Genomic DNA, 27931 nt, shown 5'->3' on the forward strand with positions numbered 1-27931 from the left:
CAAAGCTGTGTTTTAAATCAACATCCATTTTAGTTTATCTTGAAACTACAGTGTCAGCAACCCTTAAGAAAAGTGCAGAATAACAACTGACAGCAGCAACACCCAAACTGGAACATCAGCAGAATCAAAACTGCAAGTAATTTGCTACGCAAATCCCATTGCAGACAATTAAATTCTGCTCAAATGTTGCAAGGGCACACTGCAGTGTAATATCACTGAAGTTGGCGTTTATCTTGTATGTTGATAGACAAGAGTGGGGGGGAAACAATATGGGGAGCGGGGGCAAAGAAAGATAATACTGTGTGTGTGTGTGTAGTATCATTTACTTATGAAAAACTAAGATCTACTCACCACAGACTCAAAAGAGTTAACTATAAATTAAACAAAATGGAACGAGAGAGGGCTGTTTCTGTAATGCTTCACTGGGCTGTGGATGAATGCCCATTATGCTTGTGGATGTGTTATACTAATAAGGGTAGGAGGGATTAAGAACCTGGAACTCAATTTCACACTTTTATGTAATCCATTTTCAAAAGCACCCCACTTTTGCTTACAGTGGTGCCTCGGCTTACGTACTTAATTGGTTCCGGGTTGCCGTTTGTAACCCGAAAAGTATGCAATCCAAAAATTGTGCTTTGCGCATACTGCACAGAACGCTTCTGCACATGTGTGGATCACGCGCGTCCCGAAAAACACTTCCAGGTTACCAGAGTACATAACCCAAAAATACGTAAGCCGAAGCGGACGTAACCTGAGGTACAACTGTACTCTTAATTGTTGTACCTTTCGATAAACAAGGACAACTTTCCTTCTTTAAGCATGTAACAGGAGTGAAAGTGTCCCACTCAGAGATCCAAACCTGAAAAGACTATTCCTAGGCTACCCTTTGATATCAGCTATGAGGTACTTTTGAATTATGGTGCTGGAGGAGACTCTTGAAAGTTCCATGGACTGCAAAAAGATAAAACTTATCTATCCTTAAAGAAATCAGCCCTGAGTGCTCATTGGAAGGACAGATCCTGAAGTTGAGGCTCCAGTACTTTGGCCACCTCATGAGAAGAGAAGACTCCCTAGAAAAGACCCAGATGTTGGGAAAGATGGAGGGCACAAGGATAAAGGGACAACAGAGGATGAGATGGTTGGACAGTGACTAACATGAGTTTGGCCAAACTGTGGGAGGTAGTGAAAGATAGTTGTGCCTGGCGTGCTCTGGTCCACGGGGTCATGAAGAGTCAGACACGACTGAATGACTGAACAACAACATGAGGTACTCCAGGCATGGCTGGCATACTGGAAAGCTGCTGTCAGTCGGGTGTAAGCAATACAGTGGTACCTCGGGTTACAAACACCTTGGGTTACAAACACTTCGGGTTACAGATTCCGCTAACCCGGAAGTAGTACCTTGGGTTAAGAACTTTGCCCCAGGATGAGAACAGAAATCGTGTGGCGGCAGCAGGAGGCCCCATTAGCTAAAGTGGTACCTCAGGTTAAGAACGGTTTCAGGTTAAGAACGGACCTCTGGATAGAATTAAGTTCGTAACCTGAGGTACCACTGTATTGAGCTAAATTGGCCAATGGTCTCATTAAGTATAAGGCAACTTATGTTCAACTGCTATGATTGTTTTAATGTCTAGTTATAACAAAGCCACCTTATATCACTGGCCTTCTGTTCTTAGAATTAACATTTCATTTGTGCGGTATTCATTCGGTACCATTCAAGAAATCAACATGTACAAAACGAACCATGGAAAGAAATATGCTATAGGGTTCATACACAGAATAAGAACTGAATTGGCCAACACTTCGTTCTTTTTTTTTAAAAAAAAAAAATCAAATGTAAACATTCAAGCCCTTACCTGACAGATAGGCAAACTTCTTCCTTAGCTCGTCCTCAATTTCTGCAGCACAGAGGGGGACAATATCTTGATGCATGATTTCATCTGAAACAGATCCCCCCAACAAACAGTTCATTATAACTCCCATGTAGAAATGCTTGGCTCACACAATTTTTATTTACTGAAAACATTTATGTGCCACCATTTCATGACTACACTCAACATTAATTTAAAACATTTCATCCAACCACTATAAAAAAAAGCCAAAGCCATGAACATTAAAACTCAAAACAACAATGCTTGTGGGAAATATAATGATTTCTAAAATAAGCAAGATTCAGATTCTGAGGTTACATTTGGGGAACATTAGAACACATTTTGGCAGCTCAGATGCATAAAGTAAAGCATTATTCTCTTACAAAGTTCCCCAAATGCTTAGACAATCAGCCTAATTAGAAGTGCATTTTAGTAAATAGGAAGAAACTTTTTAAATAAGTAGAATGCCACTCTGGGTTCTTCCAAACACTTCCATCCCCCCACCCCGGTATAGAGGAAAGTATTATAAATTAATGCCTATATGGTTTTGCCACTGAACCTGTTATCTAACAGTTTGAGTCATCTTTTCTTTTACCTCTGACATTTACTGCTATGAACTGGGCTGTGTAGAAAAGATGGAATGTTGATGAAAAGCAAGTGAAAGTAGCTGATGTACAAATCAACTTAAGAAGCAGAACTGTTGTGTCACAAGTTCACCATGTGAGAAGCCTATGGACAGCAGAGGAAGAACAATAAAAGAAAAGGAGGAAAATCCATTTTTACAGGGGCTGGGTGCAAAGGCAAAGGCAAAAAAAAAAAAAGCTTAAGCTGAATTTTGGCTGACAGCTTCATAATTGGGATAACCATATTTTCACATCAATTCTCTGCATTTTTTTATTAATGTGTATCTGCTTATGAGAAGACCACAGGAATGCACATGTTACATGTGTGCAATCAGCAAACAAACAAGTAAGCAAGCAAGCAGGACTACCTTCATGGGCCACATTTGGCCTAACAGGGGAAAGAGCATGTGTCTTGCATGTAAGCAGGCAATGGGTAGAACCAGTAGGCATGTATTTACATGTATTGACCGTACATTCATATGTTAATAACCCAATGTGCTCCTCTGATCTGTAAGCTGTACATGAGGAGCCTTCAAATCTTACTTGACCCTCATCATATGTGAAAATTGGTACCAATGGAAAAGAACACCTATTAAACAGGTTTACTACCACAGATACACACATCAAGGATGCAGGATTTGAGTCTGCAGGTTTGGAGTACCAAGAACAGTAGAATTACTTCAGCATAATCAAAGATAGGTTAAAAATTCAGACCATAAACCAGATCTAACTGATTACTGTATCTCATTTCCACCAAGCATACTACTGGTAATAGTGTACCATGGACAGCACCATCTTTCACATTTCCTACAAGGACATCATTTTCATAAAGGAAATTTTGTACCCTCATCACACAGGACAAGCACATGGGCACCTTTCACCACATGGGCACCTGGGAATTCTTCCATCTATCAGGTCTGTCTGGGAATGTAAATGCAAAAAAAAAGAATAAAAAAGACTTGTATACTCATCGTATTTGGCAGCAGTTGATGTTTGAAATTATGGCATTATATATGAAGGCATGTGTGGAGTGTCCCCCCGTTTTAGTAATTCTGAATATTAAGTAGTATATGAATACCTAATTACTAAATAACTTGAAAATCAATAGCTGACCGCAGTTTGCTAGAGTACGGTATGATGAAACTGCAGTTTGAAAGCACGAAGTGCAAGTAGATAAATAGGTACTGCTCCGGCGGGAAGGTAAACAGCGTTTCCGTGTGCTGCTCTGGTTTGCCAGAAGCGGCTTAGTCATGCTGGCCACATGACCCGGAAGCTGTCTGCGGACAAACGCCGGCTCCCTCGGCCTATAGAGTGAGATGAGTGCCGCATTAAAGGAGCCCCTAGCTTGGAACTGGCTCCCGCAAGCTGGCGGTAGGGTGGGGGGCTCTGTGAAACTGCTCGGCTGTGGGGAGCGCAGTTGCCACAGCAAGCAAGGAGCCCTAAGGCTCCGCCGGCTCATGCGCGAGTGGTGAGAACAGTGGGGCTGTTTCAGCTGGGGAGGGTGTTCCCTCCCCTCAGGTGAGTGGCACCAAAAAGCTGCATTGTCCCAGCCTGTGAGAAGCTGCCTCAGCTCTCGAGGTGAGAGCTGGAGCAGTTTCATCCAGTGTTTCGCGAACAGAGGCCAAGGCACCTTGTTTTTTGATGTTTGGCTGGCGATACACCACCATGTTGAAAAGCTGATATTGCCCAGACCTCGTTTTAACAAGTTAAAAAGAAGTGCCTCTCACATAGGCTTTGGGTCTTTGGATATGTTTTGACCCATAGTATTCATGGATTTCCCCACTACTGTTAATGTGGAACTTTTTAAAGGGTAAATCACTACTACTTGCAACATTTAGTTATTATGGTGATTATTATGACTGACGACCATTTTTTGAAAACTAAGAATGAGGGCAATTGCTCTTTCTTCTACACTTCAGCAGAAATTTTAAATTTAGAAATCCTTAATGATATAAATAGGTGCATTCAAAAGAAAATGCTTGAGCTATAGATGCTCTATTTTAAGTGCACAAAATACAAAACTGATTATGTCTGGGAAGTGAATTACTACTCACAAAACACAAGTGAATGTATTGTAGTCTACAACAGATATCTCCACTAAAAGAAGAAGACATTCCCTGTATTATGACTAATATAGACATTAATGTCATTCATCATTTACAAGTGGGAGTTGAAACCCTGAAGCAAATCCTTAATTCTTCATCCCTTTGGGGTCTTTATCTTGCCCCCTACCAATAGCCTGTCCAGCTCCATCAGTAAGAAGATTGGAATTACAAAGAGATTAGACTGTGGGCCCCTTTATGCGGAAGATGACTGCACGCCACTGTTAACTAACTAAAGAAACAGCTGTCATTTCGGACCTCTTAGCTTAGAAGTTCACTTCAACAAGTTAACAGATTCAGTAAGAAACAGAAAATGACGGCATTTAAAAACACACTCTGTATACCACATAAGTTTTATTAGCCCCACAAGGAAATCCAGAGGAAAGGACAAGCAGTTTCAGCACCCCACGCTATTTTCCTCCTCCTTGCAATATATTACTTGTATCTTGGGTTAATCTGTAACCTGGAAGGGTCACAGTTAAAGCACTATAGTAACTGAGATTTCCTCAGTATTTTCAGCAACTGTTTCAAAACATTGTACCTGAAAACTAAAGACATGATTTCTGCAAGATAATGAAGAACGGGCTTAAAAATCAATGGGACTTATAAGCGTCTAATGTTGGTGACTCAAGTGCAAATGGTTTTCTCCTGAATGCACTCGCTAATGGAAGCATTTTTGTTAGTTTATGAAGTAGCTTAGGACAGGACCCAACAAATCTGCCAGGTTAAGCTTGTCCAAGTTACTAGCCTATGACTAAAAAGTTGACCAAGTATAAGTGGTTAGTGGTCAGAGATCCTTCTCGACAGCAGAATGTCTATGCTCCTCTTCCTCTGGCTGGAGGTGATGTAATTAGTGTATCATGAAATGGAAGAGAAGACAATGTAAGCCTTGCAACTGGGATGGGAAAGGCCTGCTGTCTTTGAGAAACCAAGACTGTGGCATTTGATGGCTTCCCTAGAACCTACTGGGGAAACAGGTTCTGTTGCGAGTTAATGCAGTGAGACTTCCATCTCGTCCTGCATATTTATGTGTTTGGAAATACAGTAAACCTTGTATCACAGCAATGTCATTAGCCTCCAATGACCTACACTGTAAGGGTACCAAACCGAAGTTTCTGTTGGAACCCCTCACTGCTCAAATATTGGGGTGTGTGTAACACTGGGATCAATTGGTAAGGATAACTCTTCCCTGAAATCACATCACATGCAAGGCAGGCAGTAAGAAACTGGAAGTTACTACTGAATGCACCTCTGCATATGATGCTACAAACAACTGGGCAAAGTCTAGCCAGGAATGTTCACAATATAAAGTCTGCAGTAGCTGATCTTTACAAATTTCTCTCACTTGAAAGAGCACAACAAACAAGCATGTGGATAAGCTGTAGCAAGTATGTTCAGTGACCAGAGCTGACCCCATACCTCGGTTCTGAATGCATCTCACAACTCTGAATACCTTTCACTTCAGGTTAATTTTTATATGATGTAAAGCACTGAGTGAAGCAGGCGGGGGTGGGAAGGCTGCAGCTGAAAGAGAAACCAACCTCCACCTTTCTGCCAAAACACACATGAGAAGTGAAATGGAAACGCAAGCTCCTTTAACATTCCTTCTTCAAGATGCAGTCAGAGCAATGCCAACTTCTCTTTACTAACTGCAATAAACCAACAAGATCCTATATAGCTACTAGCATGCTTCTTTGTTTTAAGTTAAATATCCAAACCAAGGGTCGATGAATAATACAAAATTAGCAATTGGAGATGATATCCGAGGCGTTCTGTATACAGCAAAGCAACGCTATGCCATTGCCCTGCACCACCCTACAGTTCCACTGTCTACTTGAGTCACCATCAAGCTACTAAAAAAAAGGGACAGAGTGTCAGCACAGTTAAACTGGATGCAGATCTGAGTCGTGCAGTGTTTGCAAATGAGGCAGTCGCTTAACAGCTTCACCACACGCCAACAGATCCATCACCCCACATTCACATTGCAACAATTTGGGCATTCAACTCAGCAGATCTCGATCAAAGTTTCCTGATCAAGTGCAGCTTCAACCAATGAACTTAGGCTGCAATGTCATGTACACTTAAGTGTGAGTAAGCCAAGAAGAAGAAGAAGAAGAAGAAGAAGAAGAAGAAGGGGAGGAGTTTGGACTTGATATCCCGCCTTTCACTCCCCTTAAGGGAGTCAAAGGGAAGCAGGTGGCCTGTGGTCTAAACCACTGAGCCTAGCGCTTGCCGATCAGAAGTTTGGTGGTTCGAATCCTTGCAATGGGGTGGTGAGCTTCCATTGTTCGGTCCCAGCTCCTGCCCACCTAGCAGTTCGAAAGCACGTCAAAGTGCAAAGTGCAAGTAGATAAAGAGGCACCGCTCTGACGTTTCCGTGCCCTGCTCTGGTTCGTCAGAAGTGGCTTAGTCATGCTAGCCACATGACCCAGAAGCTGTCTGCTGACAAAGACAAATGCTGGCTCCCTCGGCCGCCCAGAGTGGCTTGGGGGACCTAGCCAGATGGGTGGGGTACAAATATAATAATAATAATAATAATAATAATAATAATAATAATAATAATAATAATAATGCGAGATGAGTGCCACTACCCCAGTCGTCCACGACTGGACCTAACGGTCAGGGGTACCTTTACCTTTACAAGGAGTCTCAAAGCGGCTAACAATCTCCTTTCCCTTCCTCCCCCACAACAAACACTCTGTGAGGTGAGTGAGGCTGAGAGACTTCAGAGAAGTGTGATTAGCCCAACATCACTCAGCAACTACATGTGGAGGAACGTGGAAGCAAACCCGGTTCACCAGATTATGAGTCCACCGCTCTTAACCACTACAGCACGCATTGCTCCCAATGCAGCAGAGACTTATTTCTGAGTAAACATGCATGGGATTGGGCTCTTGGCACATATAACTATTAAGGTCAGTATAGCTCAGGAATTGCAAAAGGTATCTTTCTGCCAACTTCAGCTGTCTCTCTCAAAACAACCTACCACCTAGGGTACTGAATTTCAAGACTGTGGTGTGCCCTCTCCACACCAAGAACTGCAGGACCCCAGAAGTAGGAAATGAAATGCGAGGGAAGATGCTGAAATGGGTCTTAGTGGGACCCTAGTACAGACCTTTATTGATATAATGTGTGCATGGTTTTGCTAGAACTGTACAGTGGTACCTCAGGTTAAGAACTTAATTCGTTCTGGAGGTCCGTTCTTAACCTGAAACTGTTCTTAACCTGAAGCATCGCTTTAGGCAATGAGGCTGCCCGCTGCCGCTGTGCCGCCAGAGCACAATTTCTGTTCTTATCCTGAAGCAAAGTTCTTAACCTGAAGCATTATTTCTGGGTTAGCGGAGTTCTTAACCTGAAGTGTATGTAACCTGAAGCGTAAACATGAGGTACCACTGTATATGCTATAAATTAATCAGAACATTTAACCAGTGCTTTTTTCCCCTTAAAAAATGTTTAGGGGTACAGTGGTACCTCGGGTTACATATGCTTCAGGTTACAAACTCCGCTAACCCAGAAATAATGCTTCAGGTTAAGAACTTTGCTTCAGGATAAGAACAGAAATTGTGCTCTGGCGGCGCAGCGGCAGCAGGAGGCCCCATTAGCTAAAATGGTGCTTCAGGTTAAGAACGGACCTCCAGAATGAATTAAGTACTTAACTAGAGGTACCACTGTACTCTCACTTTCCTACTCATATTGAAATATTGCCCCTCAATGAGGCCAAATTTAGATTCACAAAATGTTTAGGGTTATGCATACCCCTGTGTCCCCCCAGAAAAAGCACTGCATTTAACTATTGGCTCCAGTTGAATTTACCCCCAACTAGCTTTCTTCTATCAGCTCTGATTGATTTGCACAAAAGCAGTTGGATGAAAGACATTAACTTAAGGTTATGCTCCCCTTGCCATCCAGTACAATACTTATTAAATTGAGGTCCCAGTGAAGCAAAATACCTATTGAAGCAAAGTCTTTTTGACAGAGCAATCTGCAATCAAGTAACTATGCCCCTGGTATGACTGTTTTCCAACTGGTCCTCCTGATTTAGTGGCATCTCATCTACAGGATCTAACAATTCAAAAATGTATGATAGTTTTCTGAAGTGTATAACTGAATATGCTGCCTTCAGCAGTACTTGAAGGTCTTTTAGAGAGAATTCTACTCCAAATTCGTAATGCCCTCTATCTTTTTTAACATTTTTGGTCAGAATTGGTTGAAATTTGTAGGCCAGGTCGCTTATTCTGAGGGCATAAATCCTGCCAGCTTTCAGAAGAAAAGTTGCAGTGATTTTCCTGCAAGAGCAGACATTGCAATTTTGTGGTGGGCAGAAAAATAATCCCTTAACCTCACCTTATGTTGTCTGGGCAATTGGACTGAAAAGTAGAAGCAGGAGAGAGAAACCTGAGCACCTGGAGACAAATAGATGCCTAGGCTTTAGGTCTAGGGACCTTTACAGTTCATTTTGGGGAGCAACAACATAGGATTTTTGTGGGGGGGGGGTCTGGTCGATTATAAGCTAGAATTGTTAGTTGCAAAAAAAACCTTTCCCAATCCAATTCTGACACCTCTCTTAAGTTTAGGCACATACGTTCCACTTGCAAAGTTGCTCCCTCTCCTAAAGAACCCAGGTTGGATTGGTAAACACTGGTAAAATTAATCCCTCCAATAACCACGCTAGATCCACCAGTCACAAGGTGCTCTTTCTCTGGGCCCTGGTGTTTTCTCTTCCTCCCCGGTATCATTCCACCTTGGCCTTTTGGCTTTATAGTAAGCTTAGACACATTACTCTCACTTTCAACAGATGCCTGTCTGCAACATTATTTTGACATCTGCACCACTGAGGTGTCGCAAAGTGTTTAAGGGATTTCTGCTTCAGCTTGTGCCACCTTACAAAGACCCCACTTTGCCTCTGACAAGTCCTAATGACCTCCCATCTATCCCACTTCACACCAGGATTCGCCTAAATCAAATATCCATCCCTCCCTTCACAGTTCCATTCAAGCCAATCAATCACACCAGGGATGGGGAACCTGAAATCAAATAGATATTATTCACAACAGTTCTTATCATCCCTGCCCATTGGCCATGCTGGATAGGGTTCATAGCAATTGGGAGACCACCACCATTTAGATAGCCAAAGGTTCCCCATCCCTTAATTGCACCTTACTTGCATAAAACTAGTATCTTCTTCCACACAACATGGAATAAATGAATTACCACCAGGAAGCAATTTCATAGATGAATAAGAGCATGTCCACATTTTATTTGCATGTGTGTAGTGACCGGACTGCTCAGTTTTATAGGCAGCCAACCCTAACGCATCTCTCTGTTTTCTCAGAACTTACCTCAGCTTGTATACTTCTTTGCACGTTGATGTTCCAATACCTCCAGCAGCAGCAGCAGCAGGTGGTGAAAGTTTATCTCCATGCCCCAAGTACCTGCTGATGAACAGCAGGCTGATGGGCAAGAAAGGCCAACGCTTTCGTTACTAGGCCAGGAGCTACCGTTGCTTAATATCAGACAAGTTGGACTACCCAGAAAACACAAGGATTCTTACTATTGCCCCAAGTTAAACTATATTTAAAACAATTCATACAACAGTATCTGGCAGCTAACATAGAAGTACATTTCCCCCAAATAGCATTCGCTTGGACAAAATGGTTTTAATAATAGTATCAAGCGAAACATTTCATGCACAATGGCAGAAAATGTGGGGGGACGGGACACTTGAATTTTCTAGTTGTTATCATTCTGTTTTCTTAAATCCCTTTTAACCTCAGCCTTGCATTCCTTCTCGTCTCCAGCAGTACACCAAGCCACAAAAAGCCTGGCACAATTCTCCTGAATGCACAGTGATGCTGCAGGCACACCCAGAGCCTTTGATATAACTTACTTTGAATGGAAAACATCACTTCTCCTAATGCACGCCAACCACTTAAAGCTCAGCATTAAATAAATATCATTTCAGAGACCGAAGTGGTAGAAAGCAAATCACCAACCTGACATGTCATTGCTGTTCATCCCGTATTCCTCTATAGCAGTCATGCATACCAAACAGAACACAAGACAGGCAACGTGAACTGAATCAGCAGCATTTGGTTTCTCTCTCTCCCCCTCCCCTTCCCCAATTTCCACAAAAACAAGCTTTCAGTTTCACAGTGGACTATAGCTTCACTATTTACAGCAAAGACTGCCTCCAATGCTTCATTCATACCCCATTAGAATAAAGCAAGATTACTGCGGAAAGCTCTGAATTAAAAGAAATTGTAAGAAAAGATGATAGCGAAGCTTTGCTACTGACAATTTTAGAAGAAGATGTAGTAGCAGAACACCCCACCCTTGCCCTAGCCTTCTCACAAAGGTAATAAAATGCCTTGGAGGGAGAGTGACAGTCAAACAACACGTCGCAAGATACAAGGAACAGTTTCTAAAGGAGCTACCAGCAGGTACAACAAGGAAGCATTTGTGATCCTTTAGTAAATATATTCTACAAACATTCTGTGTGATAAAAGCTCACAGTGAACATGTACGTGGCACTGACGTAATAATAGCACTCTGGAAATGAAAAATACAAATGTGTGAATTGCACAGCGGACCGCAAGATTCCCTAACAGGTCCTTAATACAATATTCAAGAACTACTAGATTGCGCCAGTCATTTCAGTTCAGCGAAGTCACTGGAAGTGGAAACAAGAAAGGGAACGGAAGAAAACATGAAAGGTAGACGCACCTGTTCTTTTCTTCAGAAGATACCACAGTTCTGCAATATCCTTGTACAGCAATGAGATCAGACTTAAGGTCATATTGCCACAAATCAATTTAGTGAAGAGCTGCTCAGTAGATGGTGACCTCTGTCTTTAAAGTGCCGTTCAATATACAAGGAAAGCTCAAAACTTCACCTTTCACAGTAAAAGTCAAGCTGAATGGGACACAATACCTTTCTTCAAGTTACATGCAAAGCCTTTCAACAGGATCAGAGGTCCACAAAAGGGTTAGCGATTGACTGGAAACTTCTCATTTTCCTGTTTTACGGTACAGAGAACTCACAGGCAGCGCACTAAGTGTATTTACCCAGAATGTAAGACAACAACTGAGCAAATTCAACTAAAAACAAAACATGTTTTAAAAAACAAATTAATTTCTAAACTCTCCTGGAGTGGCATGTCAAAAGCCTCCCTTAAGGAACCCTACTTTAGCAAATGGTAACCTATCAAGTAAAGCCATCTCTTTTTAGCCTGAAAGGAACAACACTGGTCAGCTGACAGCTGCTTCTCTCAAAGAGCTCTCTAATGAGACAATTCCTTGAAATGCAATGGGAAATTTCACATTTGTTTGTGGGGGGGGGGATATCCCTGTTCTCACTTTTTTTCTGGAAAAGTGCAGAAAAAGACAATTCAATCTTTAATTGAAATCTTCACCAATATATGTGCATTCCTGAGCTTGATAAAACTTTTCTTCAGCTAGAATAATAAAACTTATTTAAAATGCATATACTCCAGAACATGTTTTATATGCATGTAGTTAAAAAAAAATCTTAAATGAATGTAGATTTGTTTCTTATTTTTTAAATGACACCTACATTTCTTAGAATTATAGAATTGAAAAGTTGCATTGCAGGAATAGAACCCACAACGCTGAGATTAAGAGCCTTGAGCTCTACCAACTGAGCTATCCGTGCTAGGTTTTTTGTCTTCTCAAAGTAACAGAGACATCCACACGTCTGTTAAAAAAAGGGCACTTGCTATACACTTTCAGAGACTGTACACAATAGGTCAGAATAGTCAATCCATAAAGTTTATGTTATACATGCAGATCAATAAGATTATAACAGGCAACGTGAAACAGGTCCTCTCTTGTTTTTTCCCCCACTTGTGTTTTTTCACCTGCCAATGTGGTGTAGTGGTTAGAATGCCAGATGAAGACCTGAGAAACCATGGTTCAAATTGCCATTCAGCCATAAAGCTCACTGGGTGAACTTGGGCCAGTCACTGCCTCTCATCTTAATCTACCTAACAGGGCTGTTGTAGGGATTAAATGAGGAAGAGGAGAAGCATGTACCCCACCTTGACTTCCTTGGAGAAAAAGGTGGGATCTAAATAAAACAGAACAAAATTAAATAAATTGTAGTGATATGTGTAAAAGGACTTTTTAAAAAGATGCCCGAGGTTTATATAGTTCAAGTATGCCTATGAACTTTCACCCACTAAACGTTAAGCAAAGTCTTAACTTCACTTGATCCTTTTAGGTAATTGTTGCAGGGCAGATTACCTGTTAATTAGTGACCTCAAGATTACTTACTAGCAGTCTCAAATTCAGTAATACAGATAAACAGGACAGTAAATGAAAGTGACAGAAGCAACTGTTAAATGACTGTTTCCCCTCTGCTCTTGGAGAAGACTTCTGCCTTTCCAAAGTCACCAGAAGGTCAAAAAATGAAAAACATGGTGGATAACTCAAGGATTTATAATTACAACTATTCAAACAGTAACAGTAAGGTTTCTTATTCTTCTTCACTGTACATTTATATCTGGAAAAGCATTCCATTATGTGTACAAATTATGTACACATTTGTAAGAATCACATTAAGTATAAATTCTACCTAGCTATATTCATGAACAACTTACCCTGACAAAGCTACTTTTAATGCCATGAGAAACTTGCTTGGATAATACAGATTTGATAACAAAAAAGCACAAAAAGAACTGCAGTGAATGAGTGAGCTTCCCATTTCTGATGCTTAATTTTCTATAACTGGAGGAGGGGGCATCAGTGACAGCAGAAGGGAGACAGCAGATGTCTCAGGCAGCCCACCTGAAACATAGTGGGGGAGAGATAAGACCACAGAATGCACACCTGACAGTTCAGCTGGCAATCCATTGTTATCATTTTATGGTTGTCTTTATCCTTACTGTTGTAGAGGGGCTTGTCTAAAGACTTCAAGAAACCAACAGGAAACCTTGTCATTATGTTCTACAGTATGCTTCACATAGAAACTTTATAATAGAGATGAACAGATGAAACATCTTGCCAAAGGCTATATAACTCACCTGTGGCTAAGAAGAAGACTTGTACGACTTGTGGCAGACAATAATGTATCTGTTTTTTCAACCAGCAAGTTCTTAAAATTCTGCACAGAAGGCAGTCTGCCTGCCATCCACATTACCTCCTATGACACATCCTTGAGACCTTGGCTTAGAAGCCCTGCCTGAGAAGCTGTAAGTTTGCAAAAGCCCAGTCCTTACTGGAACATGGTGCCTGCACACCTCCCATGGTCCCTTCTCCAGACAAGAGATACTGTCCTCATGAGACTCATTCACATGTGGCATCGCTCACTTGCATTTTCTCTAATTACTCTGTAAAAGTGAAGCCTCCTTGCAAGCAGCCAAGTCCCTCTTAATTTCTAGTCAACCAACATACCATACTTTCCTGTCTATAAGACGCCCCCATGAATAAGACACCCCCTAATTTTGGGGACTCAATATTAAGAAAGGGGGGGTTGTCCAGAATGGGAGGAATGCCGGGGGGAAAGCTCACCCAAATTCCAAATGCTTGTGATTGAACGCAACGCAGAAGCCTCCTGTCTTATTTCCGATCAACACAAGCAGCCGCCAATCACACGCCCAATTGCCGCAGCACAGGCCAATCACCAACAGCCATTGCCACAGCAGTGACCAATCGCCAGCGGACATTGCCGCAGCAGCACCCAATCGCAAGCAGACATTGCCGCAGCAGCACCCAATCGCAAGTGGACATTGCCACAGCAGCCTATCACCCGCAATAATGCCAGTGACAATCTACTACTCAAGATAGAAATCATTTCCACCGTCCCCCCTCTGCACTACCCATGTGTAAGAATTTTAAAGTGTTGTTTTAAGGTAAAAAAAAAAACATTGTCTTATAGACAGAAAAGTACGGTGCATCCAACCCACTATTTGGGGTTGTGTCCACTGTCCACTGACACTACAGCTCGTCCATGGGTTGTACACTTGGCAAGAAGAGAAAGAAAGGACTCTCCTTCCTTATAGGTTATTAAGCACACTGTTGAACCCCCACAAACCATTAACACAGTTCAAGAGAAAATCAGGCACTGAGGGTTTTCCCCCAGCTCTTTAAAAGAATATGTAAATGATGTGTGTGGTTGATTTTAGGCCATTTTCTTTTCTCTCTCTCATTTGTACTTTTGCTGTGCTATGATAGATGTGGCTACACAGCGATGTGTTCTTCCTCCCTCTTGAAGCATTGTAGCATTTGCTCAGTGTCAAATAAGGCTAGAAATCCAATGCTGTGGGATTTACTCAAATACCCATGTGGTTAGCCTAAATGCTTAAGACACATACTTGACTTTACTATAAAATAGCAAACAGAAGCATCAATATAACTTTTCAGTGTACAGTGGTACCTCGGGTTAAGAATTTAATTCTTTCTGGAGGTCCGTTCTTAACCTGAAACCGTTCTTAACCTGAGGTACCTCCCGCTGCTGCCGCCGCACGATTTCTGTTCTCATCCTGAAGCAAAGTTTTTAACCCGAGGTACTATTTCTGGGTTAGCGGAGTCTGTAACCTGAAGCGTCTGTAGCCCGAGGTACCATTGTAATTTGTTTTTTAATGTTGTAAACGTTTGTTAAGTTGATTCCTATTCAAAACAATGCAATTGTCCTGGATTCTTTTCTAGGACATCAGGGTGGAGATTTAGCTTGTGGTTCTGATTTGGCCCACTAAGTCGTGATGTACATGGGTGGTGTGACTTATGGCAAATAGGGGTTGAAATTAATCTGCACTCATTTCAGCATTTATCCCACGGATCAAATCATCCAGGCCGCTCCCCAATGAAACAACTGGACGAAGCAGGGAGGGACTGATTTGTATTACATGAGAAGAGGCTGCTGGATCAGGCCAGTGGCCCATTTAGTCCAGCATCCTGTTCTCATGGTAGTCAATCAGATGCCTACAGGAAGCCGGCATTCAGGATCTGAGTTCAACAGCTCTGTTCCCTCCTCTAGTTTCCACCAACTGGTATTCAGAAGGATTTCTGCCTCCGATTGAGGTGGTAAGACTGCACAGAAAGGGGGCAGGGAATCAGCGGCTCTCCAGTTGTTGTTGGCGTTCACAACTCCCAGCCTGCCTAACCAATGATCTGGGATGATGCAAGTTGTAATTCAACAACAAATCCAACCATGGCTAGGGAACGCTGTCACAAGAATGAAGCCAAGCTACCTCCTGCTTTTCAGCATGGAACAGGCATGGAACAAGACACTTCAGTGTACATTAACCACCCCACCCCCCAATAAACCCCGCAAACCTTCACTTAAACATTGTTCTGGGAGCTCCAGAAAAATGCTACGATGCATTCCTTACAAAATTGGGGTGGGGTTTGTTTTACACCAAATTATGAATGGAAAACATGGCCCCTAAATCAGCTGTTGCCAACTGCATTGTGTAAAGGAAATAAACTCTGGTACTTATACCCACCAAATAAAGACTGAGAATGTACAGCTATAATCTGCAAGTAATTAAATCTATATGTTAACTACGTGCTTGAAAAAATATAAGCCTACAAAACGTCTCACCAGTCATAAAATATGCATAGCAGCATGGCAGTATACTTGTCTACTTTGTGAATCCAAAAGGAAGCATAATCTTACCTCTAATATTCTGTTTTGATCCCAAACTTTAGAACAATGGCTGTTCTTTTTTTACTTTTGACTTTCCTAAGGTGCTTCCTGTTTTAGTCCTGCATGCAAGTAATGGGTGTGCAGGAACAAGAGCCACCCCTTTCCACATTGTTGTTTACACTGCTGCTTCTTTATGTACTTTCATGCTGAGTATGGGTGGGGTAACACAAACTTTAAAAAAAAAACTGCAACAGGAAATGATCTTGTTTAGAAAAGGCATTTTGCTTTAGTCTCCTACATGTCATATTCCACTATTGTCATTTTAGAATAGTATGCCCTACGAAGCTTTAAGTAGTACACCAGTCTTCAGCCATTCAAAATCCTTTGCAGCATCAAATATTCAAGGCATACAATACAGCAGCAGAGGATTTCCCAGCCTACTATGCACCCAAATTTTTTCATTTATGATTATTTGTCTTGTTAGATTTGCAGCCTCTACTAGGGGTCCATTTCTGTTCCTTCTCTGGTTTGTCTCTTACTTTTCACTGTGAATGTCTATTGGTTGTCATTTGTTCCAGCTGTCCCGAAACCCATCACTATTTGTTTTTTATACCCCCAGTGCTCTTTGGGGTCGATTTTAACTCCAGTCTTCTGATGGGTTTTCCAGTCTTGGGTAAGGCATGGAGCCAACATTATTCCTTTCTTCCCTCCGTGACATTTTTCCATTTGCACCCATATCTTAACTGCATTCCTTTCTTTCTTCCCTTCCATGGCTTTGCTCGGTACAGTTTGGGGGACGGAATCAGTAACAGAGCACACTTCACATGTAGAGCGTCCCAAGCTCAATACCTTAACAACTCCTTTCTTCCTTTCTTAAAGACAAAGGTACGTAGACTGTAATGTGACACCCCTGCCCTAGAACTGAAAAAGCTGCTGCCAGAAAGAACAGACAATATGGACTAATAATCCTACCCAGTTTCCAATATTCCTATACAGTACATAGCTGTGCTACTTGAACGAGATTCAAGGACCAATTAATTTTGTTCTCCTTACTCCCGTGATCAATATGTGGTGCAGGGATAGCCAACATGCTGTCCTTAAAATGTTGTGGTCTCATTACCCCTGACAACTACATCATGCTGGTTGGGGCTTATGGGAGTTGTAGTCCATAACATTTGGAAGGCACCGTGTTGGCTACCACTGATGTAGTAAGAAACCAGCATTGTGCAGTCTGGTGCTCTCTAGGCTCGAGAACAGCTACGCAAACAAAAAGACATAGCGGCTTGCAGCCTTCTCCCAGCCGCACTTTATACAGTGGTACCTCGGATTACAGACGCTTCAGGTTGCAGATGCTTGAGGTTACAGACTCCGCTAACCCAGAAATAGTACCTCGGGTTAAGAACTTTGTTTCAGGATGAGAACAGAATTTGCATGGCGGTGGCAGGGGGAGGCCCCATTAGCTAAAGTGGTACCTCAGGTTAAAAACAATTTCAGGTTAAGAACAGACCTCCAGAATGAATTAAGTTCTTAACCAGAGGTACCACTGTACTGCAATATTGCAGCACTAACTTCCAACCTTGTGAGAAAGGGACATTGCAGTTCTATTTAACAGCATCACCCTATGCAATAGGTGGTAAAGGCGTATCAAAATAGGGTTGGGTTTTTTTCCAGTGCTCAGGAACACAAGACAGTAGTTGAAAGCAGCATGTAAGTTTCCAAGTTTATAGATTCATTTACTAAATACAAATAAAATAACATGCTCAATTACATCACTCTCTAAGTAAGGAGTGGAGAACCTGTGGCTCACCAGGTGTTGCTCGACTACATCATTTACCATTGGACATGGTGACTGGGGACGATGGGAATTGCAGAACAACAACATCTCAATGGGCAGACGTTAAGTACCCCTGCTCTAGCGCATCAGAAAATTTCCTGGGACAAACTGAAAATTTCCTAGAAAACCGACATCACAGCACACTGCATTAAATTGTTTTAAGCAAGCTGGTACAGATTCAAGTTGCAGAAACACACATGAAAGTGCATGCACACAAGAGCAAATTTGACTTGTGCATCTTCCTACAAGATACACAGAAACTGCTCCTTTGCAGAGGAGTGAAAAGCATCAATACCAAGTCAGTGGCCCACCTACAGTACTTTTCAATGCCTTTGTAATGGGGAAAGCAGCCCTTAGCCAGACGACAACTGAAATTGTCTGCTGTGTTGGGGGAGGGGGGATCATAGCACATGCTTCACATATAGGAAGTCTTGAATGCAATAGGCTGCATCTCCAGTCAAAAGGTGATGTGTAATACCTCTGAAACCCTGAAGAACTCACTAGAATGTATAGTAGGGGCTAAATGGACTCTAGTTTGACCTGGGTAAGGGCAGATCTGTGGTATTGTGTCTGTTTGGAGAACAACAAAGAATTTTTTTCCACATTTCTGTATGAAGATGAAGCAGTGTAGTTCTTACCCTAATTTGTAGTACAGAATCTCATCCCAACTCATTATTGTGATGTGCTTGGCTCTTATCTAGAACCCAGCAAAGCAATTCTGGCATTATTAAGCTTATGGACTAAGCCTGTGGTACTCCCTTGCAAACAATATTTCAAAGAATGAAAACATTATTTCTATTTAATGAAGAACCCAATTGCAAAGTGAAGGGGTTCAGATGGATTTATACTCCCCAAACAGACACATGACGGGCATAATTGTTCCTTAAATCACACAAAAATGCCATCTCAAATGAATGTTTGTGCCAACATGGCCTGTGGTGACTGGAACCCCTTAATAAATAGTCACCTGTAACCTCTGGTCTTGTACTCTGGCAAAATTAATGAAGCCTCTGTAAATTATTAGAAGAGTGGGATTGGCAGAAAGTGGCATGGTAAAAATTCACCTCAGCAAATGCCAGAAGCTACAAGTATCTGCCCTGTTACCTGCCATATAAGCGAGTCTAAGTGATATAAACATTTTAATCCTCATATTCTGCTACAAAATCAAATTTCTTTTACTTACCTTGAGCCATGGAAACTAGCCAGGAGCTGCAACTCAAAAAAATACTATAGCTTTCCATTTCTTTTACTGAAATCGCAATACAATGCATCTTCACCCAATCTAACAAGGAACGAAATATTTCCTCTTCTAGCAGATCATGCTTATTTGATCTGGCTTTACTTTTTGTGTGTGGAATGACCTTTGTTCCTTTTATTATCATTAGTTGGACAAAGTTACTATGCAATTCCATCACCACCACCCATCGTTGCTGTCTGCTATTTTCTCTTTGGTTATAAAATTGTCTACAGTCACCCAGGATGTTTACATAAAGCAGAGGTATACCTAACAACTGGGTTACTTCAAACTAGGCCTTTAAAACTTCAGGATAGGCTTCAGATCTGAAACATAGTACAAGATACTGATATTTTTGGCTTTACCTAGTCTAGAAAATGTATGAACCACTTAAATAGCTCTCTAGGTGGTGCACAAATAAATTTGCAGATCAAATACAGCTACAATCTACAAAACAATTAAAAAAAACAGATATACATAAAACTATCATCACTGAAACAAAGATTTAAAAAATCAGTAAAACTTTAAAACAAATACAGGTAACTAAAGTATATGTCTGGGTAGATTTGCCAACACAAAAACCTTTTCATCAGGCACCTAAAATTATATCACATGGGCTTCTGCCTAATGTCAATATGTTGCAGCTCAGTGATCTTGTGTAAGCTCTAACAGAGACAGGAAAAGATGTTTTCAATAGAAACACATTTGTTCTAGGGTCTGTCCATGTGAACCGAGTTATCAAATGTAATTTGCTGAGTTTGCAAAGGGTGAGGCAGGTTACCTGGTGGTGAACCATTCAGGAAAGACTTGAGCATCTTCCTGAACCTTTGGAAAAATATCACAATATGTAAATTAATTGCTTTTATTGAACTGTAATTATGCAGCAATGACTGGTTTTCTTCATGATGGAGGAAAATGTATAAAATGGTAGAACTGAAAGAAATATCATTAAAATATATTGCAAGAAAAAGAATCCCTTCCTTTTCCAACCTGCAGGCGTTGAGTGTGGTTATGTAGCCAAAACAATGTTACACCTGCGTAAGAGTTCCGCGGGGGGGGGGTAGCCCTCCCACCAATGACTCATACTCCTGATTCCCACCTTTCGTTTTTTGATACAAAGGAAGTTCCTAGCATTTGTAGAACCTGAAATATGAGACAAAATGTGCAAGCACTATACTCTCCATTTTTCTGGTAAGAAATTACAGAATGACACACACACCTACCAAAACTAGTATGAAATGAAGGAATTGCATGCACCTTTGAGGTTACCTGGCTGTGTTTTATTATGCCCTTGTCTACCTTAGCCGAATTTGTTGAGTAGATATTTTATTATTCCAAGGTACCTGCTTTCCAGCCATGTGAGAATCAGATTTAAACACACCCAGGGACCAATAATACGCATTTGCAGGAGACAGGTGAAATAACGCTATTATCTTCAAAGCAACAAAAGGAGTCTACTGAATCGGATACCTTACACAACCTCATGAAACAGTACCACAGCCTTTGAACCCCAGGCCTACTCTAAAACAGAGGTTAAAAGGAGCAGCTGTTAATCTCTATTCAATACAGTACTTGAGCTTAAGGTTGACTTAATTCACTCCTGAGCAAGATCAACAGGTGTTTCTCAAAAGCCTATTATAAAATTAATAGTGAGGGGGTGGGGATGATCCTGATTGAATAATAATAAAAAAGAATTCTGATTTTTACGGTGTCCATCTAAAATTACTGCTAAACGTATGAGGCAGTGCCTGTTAAAACAGGGCTTTGTCTTTCATAGCAGTATGTGATTTCATCAGTGGTGCAAAAAGTCAAATTCATTAAAACAAATCCTAGGTTGGAAATTTATCCAAGGTCTATTTACAGCCACCATACCCTTGTCAGCTGACAAAACCAAGCCAATATCTACGTGCGTATTTCCTCCTCCCACCCCCCAAGTAGGTCATTGAGCAAAGTCAGTTCAAATATTTTGAACAAAACCCTACCCAGATTATAGTCCTAGAAGTAAATCATGGTCACTTGTGAACCCAGTTTTGTAAACAAGATTGCAACTCAGAACTGGAAGCAAATGGTGGATTTTTATCTCTGGCATTCAGCCTCTGAATTAAATGCTCCTGGTGGCTTTGTCTCTACACACCAATTATTGTAAGACTTTAAGACAATTAAGTACTAAACACAAGTTAAGGTGTATTTGGATGGGCACTTACATACACCTCAGATATGAAATCTAAAAAGCATTCCTGTTATATTGCAGGACACACACAATATCTGACATTTGTGGAAAGGTTGGGTAGGGTTAACTGCTTGTACTTTTTCCAGATTGTGAAATGTACACTGTCACATTCAATTACTTTCTAAACAAGAATTTTTTGTATAATACATAGTTTATATACAGGTACTACATAAAGGGTGACATCCACTGCTCATAATACTCTGAGTAAACCTACAGGTGGAATATTCTGAGATCCACTGAGGCCCACTGAAATGCCATTTCAATCACTAGGATTAAAAGGTTAGAAAAACCTGATCCGATACCTAAAAACTCTAAAATACATATTATACTGAACAGACACTCACTTGTTTAAAAAGTACGTATTTTTTATTTGTCAGCGTCACTTGGGACCATTAAATAAGGTTGTGCTGTTACAAGTGCACTAAAACTGAGGGAGGTGTTGCCGTATTTTGAGAGCTTTTTAAAAGAAAATAAAAGAATAATGTAGCAAAGTGAAGTATCTGGCACATACAAGAATTGGCATGTGAGCCAGAAACTGATACTTTTAACATTGGTTAAAAGATTACAAATTATTATTCTGAAATCAAATCTTACCAGAACAGGCGTGGCGTGGGTAATTTCGCCCATGCCTCTTTGTCAGAGACCGCTGTACTGCTGAAGAAACACTGTGAAAGACGTGGTTCACTCTGCGCAGAATTCGGAAAGGATTTTCTTGTCCTTCTCTTGCATATCCACGTTGCGACATTGTGCTATTGCCACATGAAACTTTTTTTAAAATGTTTCATACAAAGAGAAAGCCACAATATCTTTTTCTTGTAGCCTTTAATGTTCACTCCAGTGCTACTTAAAAAGGTAGCATTTTTTAAAAAGTTGCCCAGGACTTTAGCATCGGGAGGTGAAGGGTAACTCTTTGTATTTCACTTCTCATTAATAAACGAAACAATTGAACACCTGGCAGATTTAACTGTAGGTAATTCACTCCAGTTTTGAACGCAGTGACAATTTCTTGATGAACCTAAATTACACTGCTAAATATATTTTGCAAAATGTAACTAATATATTGATGCATGGAACACATTCACTGCCTCTCCTCTTCAGCAGCTGTTATGTAAAGCCAGAAGTCTACATGAGAAATAATACTGTACAGAAATATCTGAGTAGCTAACTTCTGTCCTTGGATCCAGGTGTGTTTTCAGTCAGAACCCATCATTTTTAGAGGAGGTCATACCCAGTTTTAGAGTCCATCTCCTTGCCACATAGCTCGCCCACAAAATTAGAGAGTTTTCCTTCATTTCCAAATCGCCTCTACCATTATTTACATAGTTGCAACCTCCTTCTTAATGCCCAGGGGTATTCTGCAATTACCAAGCAATGTCTTAGGCTTCCACTGTAGAAAGGCACATGGAGTTTCTCTTCATAGATTTATGTCAGCAGCCAGCCAGGCAGAAATCTATTGCTTAAATTGCTAAACTTTCAGCTCCCACATCTGCCCCATCAAGTTTATCTCTTCCCCTCTCCTTGAAGTTTGCACTGTTCCGCTGCTTTCAACAGGGCAGAATAAAATAGCAATGCTAAGTAGGATGCTATAAACAAATTATGCACCTTTCCTGTAACAGGTCCTCTTTTTAACTACTGCTGGAGCCCCAAGAAACTGAAGATACGCTGCAGCTGAGCTCTTCAAATTCAGAATGGCTTTTTCCTCAAAGCATTCAAAAGGGAAAAAGCTAAGAAGACACTTCCCAAGGAAATTCAAATAATACACAAATTACAGTGGGAAGGAAGGGAGGGAGACCACTGCTGTCTTAAACCATACCAGGAAGTTCTGCATTGTCTCCTCATCTTATTTAATACAGGAGAGAGAGAGGGAGGCAGAAAGGAAACTGATTATGTTGCTTTACTTGGCAGGAACCCTTTTCTATGAGAGACATTTGGCTAATTTAACTGTGGGTATGTTCAGATAACTCGTATTTTCCCACAACAGCACACTGATGCTTGCAACTTCTGTGCAGTGTGATTTTCAGAGAAGTATGTATAGGTCTAACACCACACTGGACTCAGGAACGAATATTAACAATTTGAGAAACACAACCTTCACGCTTTGTAATACAGATGCATCTTTTGAAAAGTTTTCATCACAGTTAGTAACAGGGAAATCACAATGCACGAAGCAGCTAAGCTGTTTCTTTGTGGCTTACAGAGTCTAAGGTATTCTGTACTCACTAATTGAACTTGGTTGTCCGACTCTTCTACCTCTCCCACACACCCCACTTTAAAAACGAAGATTATGGTATAACAAAATGAAAAGTTAGATAAATAAGACACATAAACAGAATTTACTCACAATAGCAAATCACTGAGATTGGCCTGTTATTGTTTAAAGAAAAGTAAAGTAATAAACCAAGCAACAAACCTTGCACATCTGGTAAGTAGTATCTTACTGAATTACAAAACAACAAGTTGACACAAATAATATAAAGTAAGGACCAAGGTTTAGTTCTGGTTTTTAACATGAGATGTTACACTGTGGCTGAGATGTAACTTATTTTTCAGTTTCATTATCCCTATGTACAACATGTGTTTCCTGGCTAGAAGAGCACAGATGGCTCTACGAACTGCACATAACATCACTGTGTTGGAAACACAAAGAGGCAGGTAGTTCAGGAACTACTTATCACGACATATTTGTGATACAGTCAAAACACATATACGGAACCCTTGCAAACTGATGTGTTGCTAGTTGAAAAACCTTGCAGGTAAGTGTACTTTCCACATCAGTAGCAGCTTCCTATTAGGTGCCAGGTTCAGGTTCAGTTCTTGGCATCTCCAGGTAAAGCTGGGGAAGAGCTCTGCCTGCAACTCTGACGAGCTGTTGCTGATTAGACCACGGTGTGGACGGGCCAATAGTATTGTATAAGGCAGATTTCTACATTCATTCACACTAGGGCTATGTACACAATGCCATTTACTCTGGCTTCAGTTCACTTTGACTGCTGGTGTTTGGAGTGGAGTACACAAAACGCTAGCCACAATCCATACATATTGTGTAGCTGCTTGAGAAATACCCCTGTTAGATGTGCTTCCCACTCAAACCAGCTTCCATCCTATTAGAGGATGGAAGCTGCAGTTAAGCTGAGGTGTGTACATTTCAGGCAGCTGGTTTGAGCATGTGCAGATGATTGCACATGCAATGGTGACAGATTCCGTGAACTGGAGCTTGGCATGGGAAAACAAATCAGGTAATGGGCATCAGGTGAAGACACCCCCAACCAGTCTCTGCTGTGTGCAGCAATGTAAGAAAGCAACCAAAATGCAATGGGCAGGGGCGGTGTGTGTGTGTGTGTGTGTGTAAACTAGGACTGCTGGTGATTCCTGAACAGAGGCAGGAGCAGGGAGAACTTTTTTTAAAAAATCTCTATGTTACAAACATGGTTAGCTTAAAAACACAGGTAATCAAAATGGAAGATTACAGAATACTTTAGTTTCCACAAGATGATGACCTACTGGCATGCTTTGAAAAAAAAAAGCATAACATTAAACTATAGTGATGATGCAAATTGGCCGTACATTTCATTTCATGTATTCAAGAGTTCTGAGGTGCAAAGAAATTTGTTGCAACAATGATTGTGCCTGCTCAGAAATCTGAAGGAAACAGATGGTGTGACAACATCAAGGGGCGGCTGGGGGGGGGGGATAAATATTTTTCTGGATGCTGATTCCTACTGTTCAAAAATATATCCACTCAGGATTTCTTTTTCAGTCTCTGCCCAACCACCACCACCACCAAGCCAATTAGCAGCTTGAAAGGCAGCAGTATCCTACTGTGTTAATTGGAAATGCTAAGCAAACTGCACCTGATCTTATCTGTCCCCTGTGCAAAGGGGAGAGTTGGTTTAAGACTTAAACCAACAGGGATATCGAAGGACCAAGCTACAGTGGGGGAAAGCTTTTTTTTTTTTACCTTTTCAATAAAAGTCACAATTCCATTTAAAATGCACTTTTCATGTTTTTTTGAGAAGATAATTGGTTTTTTAAAATGAAATAAAAATAGGCTTGAACAAGAGTGGTTCATTTCATGAGCCTAAAGCTCTCTGCAGCCTGTTCTCCTAATTCTCTGAATTTGCCTGAATATGAAATGCCACTTGGAAGGCGAGTTCTTCAGACAATTGATTTTCACATGGAACTATCTGTGCATATTGATTTTCTTTCATATACTCAATAACAGGCATCTCCTTCAATTTAACATTACCATGCTACATCCAAGCAGGCCTTCTTTTCTGGTGAAGATGCAAATGATTTATATTTGATTTGAGAACTCCCAGTTTTTTTCTAGCAAAGATTTCAAGGCAAAAATGGTGTGCCTGGTTCAGCTCTAGCTGACTTAATTTAATCGAATATGCTTTTTGTTCTAAGTAAAAATTAGTTTAGTAATCTGTGATTAGTCCTAAACTGAAGATTTGCATGAAAATTAAATCACACAAGCCACTTCAGTAGACAAGCATAAGAAGGATCAGTTTAGAAGTTCTAGCTAGCAATGTTTCACTTTAATTTAATGTAAACCATAGAAAACTAACCTACGTTATGTTAAAGAGAGTGAAATTTAAATAAGTGTCTTTTCCGTAAAAGATTTTATAGAACTGTTAGTTCAATACTACAAAGCAACAGAATTGAAAACTCATTTTAAGTGTTATATCCACCATTTTGAAGACTACTATACATCTTCCAGAGGACCCAGGTGGCGCTGTGGGTTAAACCACAGAGTCTAGGCCTTGCCGATCAGAAGGTCGGCGGTTCAAATCCCCACGACGGGGTGAGCTCCTGTTGCTCGGTCCCAGCTCCTGCCCACCTAGCAGTTCGAAAGCACGTCAAAGTGCAAGTAGATAAATAGGGACCGCTCCGGCAGGAAGGTAAACGGCGTTTCCGTGCGCTGCTCTGGTTCACCAGAAGCGGCTTTGTCATGCTGGCCACATGACCCGGAAGCTGTCTGCGGACAAACGCTGGCTCCCTTGGCCTATAGAGCAAGATGAGCGCCGCAAACCCAGAGTCGGACACGACTGGACCTAATGGTCAGGGGTCCCTTTACCTTTACCTTTATACACCTTCCAGAACATTTGCTATTGTGAAAACTCATTTTTTCCCTAAAGCATATTCCCTCCCACTTTTGATTAAGGAGGCATTAGAACAAAATACTTTGTTCGCTTAAAACAGCAAGCCAGAAATACAAAATATATTTCAGAATATATTCCTCCTTAAATATCACAGGATTTAAAAAAGAACAAAATCTGCCACACTGTAAAGCATCATTAATGTAAAAATTATTACTCACTTTTTTGTTCTAGGTGAGAAAACCACCTTAACAGTAAATTTGTTTTACACCATCATTTTAATACCCTATTTGGCAGACAGCTGAATGTAGGATTTTTCCCATTGTAAAGTGAACGTCTGTTTACTTGCTTTCAGAAAACGTAGCAAGGTGCTTTTTTTGCCTGGAAAGCTAGGTGCTAGGTGTTTTGTTGATTTAATTGATGCTACTTATGTCTTTGGTATTTGTTTTACGGTATATACGTTACTTTCTTATATTCCTTAAGCTGCTTTGATATTTAGAAAAATGACACCAAGTTTTTAAAATAAATACGATTTTCCCCACACAATTGTTCTGCAAAGTCAGCAAAACATCTCAGCTGCACAAAGGCGGGTCAAGTTTATTTCTTTTTAACAAAAAAACAAAAAAGCATTCAGTTTATATGGCCTTTTGTCTAAACCACAGAGCCTAGGGCTTGCCGATCAGAAGGTTGGAGGTTCGAATCCCCGCGACGGGGTGAGCTCCCATTGCTCGGTTCCAGTTCCTGCCAACCTACAAGTTGGAAAGCACGTCAAAGTGCAAGTAGATAAATAGGTACCGCTCCGACGGGAAGGTAAACGGCATTTCCGTGTGCTGCTCTGGCTTCGCCAGGAGCGGCTTAGTTATGCTGTCCACATGACCCAGAAGCTGTCTGCGGACAAACACCGGCTCCCTCGGCCTATAGAGCGAAATGAGCGCGCAACCCCAGAGTCGTTCGTGACTGGACCTAACAGTCAGGGGTACCTTTACCTTTACTTTACTGCATTAAATGCAAAAGAAGGCACTACCACATCACACAGCTGAGAATCAAGATCGAATGTGTCAGTATACATCCTCAACGAAGTCTCAAAATAGGGGCACACAGTGATAAAGCTATTTTTTTAATTAATTTAAAAAAAACCAGTAGGAAAATTTCAAATACGAAACAGTTATGAAACCTGCATTTGTTTTAACTTGATTAGTTAAGCAGAGAATCCTATAACAAAAGAGGAGGATACAGAAGCCATTTCCTCAGAGGAAAGGAAAGCAAACAGAAGCAAAAAAGCTTTGGGTGAGAAAGGTGTCTAAAAATAAATGGCAGTTCTGATTAGGTGA

General features: G+C 41.0%; 1 protein-coding gene across 12 annotated transcripts in view; it reads right to left on the minus strand.

Moving 5' to 3' along the window:
• The window catches only part of MCF2L (MCF.2 cell line derived transforming sequence like), a 106513-nt gene that overhangs the window by 51213 nt on the left and 27369 nt on the right, over positions 1 to 27931 (minus strand). For 6 of the 12 annotated variants that reach the window (XM_033147743.1, XM_033147734.1, XM_033147735.1 and 3 more), the window contains one exon: positions 1857 to 1940. In XM_033147743.1, coding sequence (XP_033003634.1) covers positions 1857 to 1940 — 84 coding nt within the window. Of the gene's footprint in view, positions 1 to 1856; positions 1941 to 10589; positions 10614 to 11319; positions 11502 to 22092; positions 22396 to 27931 lie in introns of those variants that run through there. The other 6 variants (XM_033147737.1, XM_033147736.1, XM_033147740.1 and 3 more) reach the window with 6 other exon arrangements.

The sequence above is a fragment of the Lacerta agilis genome, chromosome 4 (genome assembly GCF_009819535.1).
Source record: "Lacerta agilis isolate rLacAgi1 chromosome 4, rLacAgi1.pri, whole genome shotgun sequence".
In the NCBI taxonomy this organism is placed as follows: domain Eukaryota; kingdom Metazoa; phylum Chordata; class Lepidosauria; order Squamata; family Lacertidae; genus Lacerta; species Lacerta agilis.